Source organism: Echinops telfairi, unplaced genomic scaffold (assembly GCF_000313985.2).
Source record: "Echinops telfairi isolate 266 unplaced genomic scaffold, ASM31398v2 ScPeMD7_655;HRSCAF=1070, whole genome shotgun sequence".
Taxonomy (NCBI): domain Eukaryota; kingdom Metazoa; phylum Chordata; class Mammalia; order Afrosoricida; family Tenrecidae; genus Echinops; species Echinops telfairi.
In genome coordinates, this window is record NW_022104553.1 from 11,948,750 (window position 1) to 11,958,143 (window position 9,394).

General features: G+C 55.0%; 1 protein-coding gene across 2 annotated transcripts; it reads left to right on the forward strand.

Annotated features, from left to right (window-relative positions):
• The first annotated feature begins 543 nt into the window (after positions 1-543).
• Positions 544-8,692, forward strand: BRD2 (bromodomain containing 2). 2 transcript variants are annotated; one of them, XM_045292487.1, is made up of 12 exons: positions 544-1,722; positions 2,764-3,067; positions 3,723-3,860; positions 4,186-4,324; positions 4,406-4,620; positions 4,705-5,079; positions 5,540-5,668; positions 5,803-6,036; positions 6,177-6,436; positions 7,238-7,542; positions 7,717-7,839; positions 7,946-8,692. In XM_045292487.1, exons 1-12 carry the CDS (start codon positions 1,697-1,699, stop codon positions 8,080-8,082), a joined length of 2,385 nt encoding a protein of 794 aa, XP_045148422.1. In that variant the 5' UTR covers positions 544-1,696; the 3' UTR covers positions 8,083-8,692. The 2 variants fall into 2 exon arrangements, with proteins under 2 accessions (XP_045148422.1, XP_045148424.1); XM_045292489.1 differs by lacking the exon at positions 544-1,722 and adding an exon at positions 3,367-3,458 and having other exon boundaries at positions 2,975-3,067.
• Positions 8,693-9,394: the final 702 nt, after the last annotated feature.

A 9,394-nucleotide genomic window follows, 5' to 3' on the forward strand; every position in this document is an offset into this window, starting at 1 on the left:
CTCCGGACCCCGGCGGGGGGGTGCGGGTCTGCGGCCCCCCCAGGCGTGGGAGGACGGGGAGCTGCGCAAAGGTCTGAGGTCGCCCGGAGCCACGCTCGTGACGCTTGGAGAGGAGGTGGGTGTCGTGTGCTGTGAATGGCGACGTTTGGAATGTTGGCTTTCATTTTGGGTCTGCCGAGTGGGGGGAGGTTGGCCACGCGCGTAGGGGAAAAGAGCGATTTCTTAGAGGCCCTGGGGTGCCCCCAGACAGTAGGGGGAGGGGTTGCTTTTGTCTTTAGACTGGTCAGTGGAAGAGGGGGATTTTAATGGACTGACAAGCCTGTGTTTCCGACTGTGAGAAATGGGACCGTGAGGTGCCGTTGTCGCGGCTCTGCCCTTAGTAATTGTCAGACGAGCAGGCCGCGGCGTCTAAGATGGCGTCGTCCTCTTCATTTCAGGTCCGTCACTGCAGCAGCCGCTGGCCGAGAACCGCCACACCCCGGGGGCCGAGGCCAGCTCCGCCCGCCCGCCCGCCCGCGCGGCCCCTCCCGTCGACTTGCTCGGCAGCCAATGGAGAAGCTACGGATGGCAAGACCTGCTGGTGCTTGGACGCCTGGGAAGACATTGTTGGAGACGGGGGCTGGGGAAAGGGTGCTGGAAGCGCCACCGGGATGGCTCCGGCATTTCTTGCGACCGCCTTCTCTCCCTGGAGTTGCCGGACCGCAGCACAGCCAATTGGCTCAGAGATGTGGTGGACAGCCGCTGCCCTACGGGGCTATGCGGCAGGACTTCTGCCTGGTGATTGACGCCTTGGAAGTGAGGTGTATGATGTCATCGCACAGTCAGCCAATAGAAACAGCTCCCGCGGAGAGACGTTCCTCCCCTTCGACTCCGTTTCTTCGCGCGCGGGAGCGCGCCGAGAGGGTGGGGGAATTCTCCGGCACGGTGGCGCGCATGAGCGGCGACGCTCCGCCCTCCCGCCTATATATAAAGGGCTGGCGCGGGGCTCGGCGGCGCCATTTCGCGCTGGAGCGGAGCAGCCTCTAGAACGAGCCGGAGGATTCGGCCTACTGATACACAGAGCCTTCGAGTCGTCTGGGGCCGCCATTACAATCCACGTCCATCCACTTGGAAATGGCCTTCGTCTCGGCCTATGACCAGCCCTGGCGGATAGTACAGACCCCATAGAAGCCCCCGAAGCTCCCCTTTTCCGGGCCCCGCCCAATCCTCGGAGTCTATCCACCCCCTCTACTCCGCCCTCAAGAGGATTTCAAAGATGGAGGCGGCGGCTCCTTAAACCACTTTTCCTGTTCATCCGCCTCCATCCGAGGTCGAACCGGGACTTTGCCCTCCTCGGAGGGCCCCGGCAGGAAGAGGGGACCCCTGCAGCTCAACAGCGGGCAGTATTGACGACGGTGTTGGGGATCGTGGGCCGTCCTTGCATTGGAAGAGCCGGTACCCCCGGCGCCCGCCCGCCAGCCACAGCTGAGGCCGCCGCCATTTTCTCGCTGGCCGCCGCCTGTAGAGCGCACCGAGGGCTCGCGGAGCTCTGCGGAGGAGCCTGCTTCGTGCCAGCTTGCTGCGAGGTTGTCGCCTGGAGAGTCAAGGGCAACGGCCCTCCCCCGCCTCCCGGGTTATGCTGGACCCGGCGGTGAGGGGAACCGAGGCCACCCGGACTGCCCGCGGCTGAGGTCGGCGCCGATTCCCCGCGGTCGAGATGCTGCAAAACGTGACTCCCCACAAGTAAGTCCGCGGGGCGGGGGGCCGGCGCCGCGTTCGGGGGCGCCGTGACGCCGGCGCAACTGTTGCCTCGCGGGGAGGAGGGGTTGGCGGCGGTTTGGGCGCCGTGGCGGCGGCCCGGGCTGCGCTCCCACGGTACGCGGCCGGGCCGGGGCTCCCCGCCGGCCGGCGGGCCTTGGGCCCGCACCCCGGTTGTGTCTCGTGGCCCCGATCGCGGGGTGGTGTGCGTTTGTGTGGGCTTTGCGGGGAGCGGGGCCTCCTGTGTCCAGCCTGCGGACCGGACACTCGTGCTTTGAGCCCTAGACGCTGGAAACGCTGGTGGGAAGGAGCGCCTGCGGGGGCGGGGGGTCCACTGGAAACGCTGCTGCTGCACCGGCCCCGGCCTCCCTCCGCGGTGCTGCCGCGGGGGGGGGGGGGGGGGCGCTGGTCTGCCTGACCTTGACAGCCGTTTTGCTTTGCCAGTCGGGGGCGGGGGGGGCGTCCGTCTGGTGGGATCATCTGGGGGCCGGCGGCTGGGCGTTTCCCGGCTCGAGTCCCACAAGTGCTCCCTGGTCTGAATTGTGTGCGCCCGCCGTGGACACTGCTGGTGCGCGGGGGAGGCTGGTCTCCCGCCGCGGAGATCAGGAGTCTCACCGGCTTGTCTGGAAACGATTCCCTATTTCGTTTCTTTCTTCCTCGTTTCATTCCCATCCCTCGAGGCGCAACCACCATGGCAACCTCCGAAGCCGCCCCCGGCGAGGAGGAGCCGGGCGCTCGCTTCTCAGCTCCACCTCCACCCCTGGGCAGCAGTAGTCGGTCCCCAGCTCTGCCCTGTCAGAAGCCCCACTGGGGGCTTTTTGTTTATTAATAAGCTGATAGGTGAGAGGGCCATGATAGGCTCACGGAGTCTCTAGGTAGGGCCTGGGTGGGCATTGACTGGCGACTACGACAAACACGACCGCTGCTCAGTGGGTCCAGAGCCTGGTGATTGGGTGTAGTGCAAGCTGTTTTCCTGGTTTGTTTGGGGGGGTGACCACATGCTCCTTTTGTTTCCTTTTCTCACAGGCTCCCTGGGGAGGGGAATGCGGGGTTATTGGGGCTGGGCCCAGAGGCAGCAGCTCCAGGGAAAAGGATTCGGAAGCCCTCTCTGCTGTATGAGGGGTTTGAGAGCCCCACAATGGCTTCTGTGCCGGCATTGCAACTGACCCCAGCCAACCCACCACCTCCTGAGGTGTCCAATCCCAAGAAGCCAGGACGGGTCACCAACCAGCTACAATACCTGCACAAGGTGGTAATGAAGGCACTGTGGAAACATCAGTTTGCTTGGCCATTCCGGCAGCCGGTGGATGCTGTCAAACTGGGTCTGCCGGTGAGTAGAAACACTGCAGAAGGGGGGGGGCTGTGCGAATGAAACAAGAGTGTGTGTGAGTTGACTGGGGGGGGCGGGTCCGAGTTTAGGTGCTGCGGCCCCTAGGAAGTTCCCATCTCTCATGTAATGTAGGCAGCTAGCCTTTAGATTTGAGTCCTTGATCTTTTGCCATTAAAAAAAATTTTTTTAAGGGCTTGTTAAATCTTTTTTGCAATTGTTGCCATCCGTTTACTGTGTTGGCATCTCACTGCCTCCCACTTGTCCCTCCTTAACTTTTGTGCCCTGGCTCCATTTTACAGATTCCCACCCCGGGTTGGGAGAGAACCACGGTGGCCAAAATTCTTAGCTTCTTCCTCTCTTTCATGCAGCCCATGGATAGCCAGGCCCAGAGGTAATGTTACAGGATGGGAAGCCCACCAGAAGCAGATGGGGCAAGGGCGGTGGGTGGTTAGAGAAAGGCATATGGCTTGGTGTTTATTAAATAACCCTTGAAAGTTTTAATGCCCTATACAACCTGGGGCCGCAGTTTTTGTAGAGTTTCATCCCCCTTCAACACATAAGGGTGTGTGTGTGTGTGAGTGAGTGAGTGAATGGGGGTGGTGGGGGTCCTGGGAGAAGCGGGATTCACTTTGCTCTGGCTGGTTTCTTTGTTTAGGATTATCACAAGATTATAAAACAGCCTATGGATATGGGCACCATTAAGAGGAGACTTGAAAACAACTATTATTGGGCTGCCTCAGAGTGTATGCAAGACTTCAATACTATGTTCACCAACTGTTACATCTACAACAAGGTGGGTTACTCTTCACTTAGCAGGTGAGGAAAAAGGATACTGGTTTTACCTCTGTAGAGTTAAAGGTTATTTTGATAGAGCGTTTCATGGTGGCTGTTTCTCAGAGCACCCTAGACACCTAGTTAGAACAAGACCAGTGTTGCTCCGTTCTAGCTTTCTTTTATACGCTACTCTACTTCTGGGTTAGTTTTACGTTCCCCTGGCCCCTAGTTGTACTTCCAGGGATGAGTGGGGAGGGCAAGTGGAAGGTGCGGGCTAGTGTGGCTAATCTTTGACAACAAGAGTGTCTGAGGTGTGTGTCCTTTCTGTTGATTTGTTTGTGTAGCCCACTGATGACATAGTCCTGATGGCACAGACACTGGAAAAGATCTTCCTGCAGAAAGTGGCATCGATGCCTCAAGAGGAGCAGGAGCTTGTGGTGACCATCCCGAAGAACAGCCACAAGAAGGGGGCCAAGTTGGCAGGTAGGAATATTGGGGGTTGGGGGTTGCCAGTGGATACAAAAAGTTGAGAAAGTGTCGGCTAATTTTTATTTCTTTTCGTAGCCCTGCAGGGTAGCATCGCCAGTGCCCATCAGGTGCCTGCTGTCTCTTCTGTGTCACACACGGCCCTGTATACTCCATCACCTGAGATCCCTACCACTGTCCTCAGCATTCCCCACCCATCAGTGATCTCCGCTCCCCTCCTCAAGTCTTTGCACTCCGCCGGGCCTGCGCTCCTGGCTGTCTCTGCAGCCCCTGCAGCTCTGCCTCTCGCCAAGGTGCGCTTCTCTGGGTCTCTTTGGGGTGAAGAATTGTTGAGTGAGGTGCAACTTGAAATAAGACTCCCACCCTTTTCTCTACAGAAAAAAGGTGTGAAAAGGAAAGCAGATACCACCACGCCTACACCTACAGCCATCCTGGCTCCTGGTTCTCCTGCTAGCCCTCCTGGGGCTCTTGAGCCTAAGGCAGCACGGATTCCCCCAATGCGAAGAGAGAGTGGCCGCCCCATCAAACCACCCCGGAAGGACCTGCCTGACTCTCAGCAACAGCACCAGAGTTCTAAGAAAGGAAAGCTATCGGAACAGTTGAAACATTGCAATGGCATTTTGAAAGAGTTGCTCTCCAAGAAGCATGCTGCCTATGCTTGGCCTTTCTATAAACCGGTGGACGCTTCTGCTCTTGGCCTGCATGACTACCATGACATCATTAAGCACCCCATGGACCTCAGCACTGTCAAGGTACCCACTGCATGGGGCAGATGGGGTACTCGGCAGTGATTGGAACCAAAGACAGTTAGTTAACCTTGTGGGGACATCAGCAGTCTTTTATTAAATGGATGGGACAGAAGGTCAAGTGCATCTTGAGAATTCATTCCTAGTGGTTCGGAACGGTGGGGGTGAATTTTCCTTGTTCGCAGAGCCAGTGCTAAGCTACTAACTGGAGAGCTGGGTTTAGGGTGGGGGAGGACAGAGGCTACCCCACCTCCTTTATCACTTAGCAATGGTTTCTTTTTCTAGACATAGACATTTCTTCAACCCACTAATCCCTTTGACTTCAGACTTGAACCCCAGGGCACAGATCCCTAAGGTCATCCCCGCGTGTGCCCTCAAGAAGGGGCTTCTCTTGTGGTGTCTGGGGTTGGCAGGGAAAGGTGAGTCTCCCTGCCTGTGCAGCTTCTGATGCTGCCTCCTTCTGCAGCGGAAGATGGAGAATCGCGATTACCGGGATGCACAGGAGTTCGCTGCTGATGTGCGGCTTATGTTCTCCAACTGCTATAAGTACAATCCCCCAGACCACGATGTTGTGGCCATGGCACGAAAGCTGCAGGTGAGTGTCAAGGTTCGGGTTTGAAGAGGAGTTCTAATCTGAGCCATTGTGAATTAGAACTGTGCTCTTAGGTGGCTAGGAATAATCGGGACACTGGTCTGCTAGCTTGGTTCTGAGTGTGCCTCTGTTTATAGGATGTCTTTGAGTTCCGATACGCCAAGATGCCAGATGAGCCCCTGGAGCCTGGGCCTTTACCAGTCTCCACCGCTCTGACCCCTGGCCTGGCCAGGTCATCATCTGACTCCTCCAGTGATGAGAGCAGCAGCGAGACCTCCTCGGAGGAGGAGGAGGAAGAGGAAGAGGAGGAGAGTGAGAGCTCTGACTCGGAAGAAGAACGAGCACAGCGATTGGCAGAGCTCCAGGAACAGGTGTTTATGTTTAATTTTTGGCCTCTTCGTTAATAGGATAAGAGGTGCATGGCCTATCTCCCTTTTTCTCACTAAGTCTTCTTAACTGTACAATAATTCTCCCCACCTGTTCATGGCTTTAATGTGTTGTTTTTTTCTAGCTTCGCGCTGTACATGAACAACTGGCTGCTTTGTCCCAAGGCCCAATATCCAAGCCCAAGCGGAAGAGAGAGAAAAAGGAAAAGAAGAAGAAACGGAAGTCAGAGAAGCATCGAGGCCGAGCTGGGGTTGATGAAGATGACAAGGGGCCCAGGGCACCGCGCCCCCCTCAGGCTAAAAAATCCAAGAAAGCAAGTGGGAGTGGCGGTGCCGCTACACTGGCACCTCCAGGCTTTGGACCTTCTGGTGGAAGTGGCACCAAGTGAGTTCTTGTTGGGTAGGAAGCAGAGAATTGGCTGTTTTTTCTTTTTTTCTTTTTTTTAATCATTTTATTAGGGGCTTATACAACTCTTATCACAATCCATACGTACATCAATTATGTAAAGCACATTTGCACATTCATTGCCCTCATCATTCAAAATATTTCCTCTCCACTTAAGCCCCTGGCATTAGGTCCTCATTTTTCCCCTCCCTCCCCGCTTCCCCCCTCCCTCATGACCCCTTGATAGTTTATAAATTGCTATTTTGTCATACCTTGCCCTGTCCGACGTCTCCCTTCACCCACTTTTCTGTTGTCCGTCCCCCAGGGAGGAGGTCACATACAGTTCCTTGTAATTGGTTCCCTCTTTCCAACCCACTCTCCCTCTACCCTCCCTGTATCACCACTCACACATCTGGTCCTATAGGGCTCATCCTCCCTGGATTCCCTGTTTCCAGGTCCTATCTGTACCAGTGTACCTCCTCTGGTCTAGCCAGACTGGCAAGGTCGCGTTAACTGGCTGTTTTCATAGTCACACAGTCAGCACAGACGCGCTGAAGCTCTGTGTGAGCAGACTTAGACGATTGGGTCTTGGTCACAGCTGTCGGTTCTGCGAGCGTAGTATGAAAGTAGCCATAAGCAAGCAGTATGTCAACAAGTGAGCTGTGGCTGTCTTCTAATGACGTTGTAAAGACTTTAATCCATTTGGACATGTTTGCCTGAACCTGGAAATTAGAAATCAGGCTTTCGGGGGTGGGGGGTGCCTTAAGGAGTAGGGAAGCTGACTGTTCATTTTGCTCATAGACACCCAAAAAAGGCCACAAAGACTGCCCCACCTGTTGTGCCGCCCGGCTTTGATTCAGAGGAGGAAGAAGAAAGCAGGCCCATGAGTTACGATGAGAAGCGGCAGTTGAGCCTGGATATTAACAAATTGCCCGGAGAGAAACTGGGCCGAGTAGTGCACATAATTCAAGCCAGGGAACCCTCGTTACGCGACTCGAACCCAGAAGAGATTGAAATTGACTTTGAAACGCTCAAGCCATCCACACTCAGAGAGCTTGAGCGCTACGTCCTTTCCTGCCTACGAAAGAAACCCCGGAAGCCCTACAGTAAGTGTGAAATGAGACCCATCTGGGGGTCCAGCACATTAGTCTTGAGGACAGCTTGGAGGAGGATGGGGTGCTTGGGGTCCTTAATTGTCCAGAAGTGTCGGTTACCTGTTGGGATGTTCAGCAAAGAAACCCGCTTCAGGGCCCTAAAACTTTATGGGGTGTCTCTTCCAGCCATAAAGAAACCCGTGGGGAAGACGAAGGAGGAGCTGGCTTTGGAGAAGAAGCGCGAGCTAGAAAAGCGCTTACAAGATGTCAGCGGGCAGCTCAATTCCACCAAAAAGCCCCCTAAGAAAAGTGAGTGGTGTTCTCTTGGGCGGCTACTGCAGATTCCCTAAGTACCCCGCCCCGCCCGCCCCCCCCAGGGCTGACAGTTCTGTGATCTCCCCGTCTCCCCCTGCAGCCAGCGACAAGACGGAGTGCTCGGCCGCGCAGCAGGTAGCCGTGTCCCGCCTCAGCGCTTCCAGCTCCAGCTCCGCATCCAGCTCGTCCTCGTCCTCTTCGTCGTCTTCAGACACCAGTGATTCAGACTCAGGCTAAGGGGCTAGGCCAGAACGGGCAGGAGGCTCCGCAGGACCGGACCCCTAGATCACCTGCCTCGCCCCTCCACCCAGTCCCCCCTTTTGGCTGTGACGTTTCCTCATCTCACCCTCCACTGTAGGAGAGCTGGCTCTACGGCGGGAGGGGTGCAGGGACATTTACTGAAGGAGGGATATGTGGACAAAGATCCTGCTGCATTCCCAGCCACCACGGGAGTGACCTTGGGCACGGTCATAAAGCCCCCGCTGGAGTGGATGGGGCCAGGGGTACAGGGTGGGAGTGGGCAAAGGCCCTAAAACGGTGTTACCCAAGGCCATCGCTGCCCTGTGTTGAGATTGATCGTTCTAATTTATTTTAAGCTAGGTAAGGCTAGGGGGTGGAGATAACGTGTGCCCCCCTAGCCCTCATAGGGAGGGAAGAAGGGGGGATCTTTTTTTTTACGTTGACTTTTGTTTTCTACCGTTTCCCCTTTCTCCTACATTTGGGACTCCTGGGGTTTCAACAGTCATCTCCCCATTTGGTCCCCTTGGACTGTCTTTCTCCTTGTCTGTTGATTCTAACTTGTAAATAAAGAAAATATTATTCAAGTTCTGAGTTAATAGCAATCTTACCATTTGTTTCTATTGTGCTTTATTTCTCAAGTCAAAGAAAAATGATTATCTGGACACTTTGAGAGAATGTTCTAATAAACTCACCATTAGCTAATGGTAATGGCTGTGGTGATTAAAAATGCACCAGTCCTAGTGAAGTACTTAAGAGAAAACGAGGCCTATAATTGGCTCTGGTTTTTTCGATGTAGAAAAACGCTAAAAATTTTAGAGCCCGACTTTGAAATAGTAGGTTTAAGATTTATTGCAATGCTCAACTTTGAACCCCCCAAACGACTAAGCCAAACTCTGTACCATTGACCCACTGCCATCAGCTCTTCCCTGTGAATCTCTGGACAGATGGGATTATTTCCCTGGTTTGGGTGGTGGTTGGAAACTGCTGGTCTTGGGGTTAGCGGCCATAACCACTAGGAGGTATGTGGAGTACACTTTAACACCCGCTAGATGACGGGGCCCGGGCAGTTTCCTACAAGATTAATACCGCCAGAGTTGAAAGCTTGACCCACCACTCGGTAGAACTCGAGTGAAAAAGGACTTCTAATTTAGTGACTTGATTGTCCTTCAATGAGTTCTTCAGCTCTCATTGCACTTGGGAAGTGTCACTGTAGCTCCTTCTTGGAGGCTTGTGTTGTGTATAACTGCCAGTTAACTCGTCCCCGTTTAACGGATGTGTGAGTTTGGAGGATGTTGGGCACAGGCGAGTA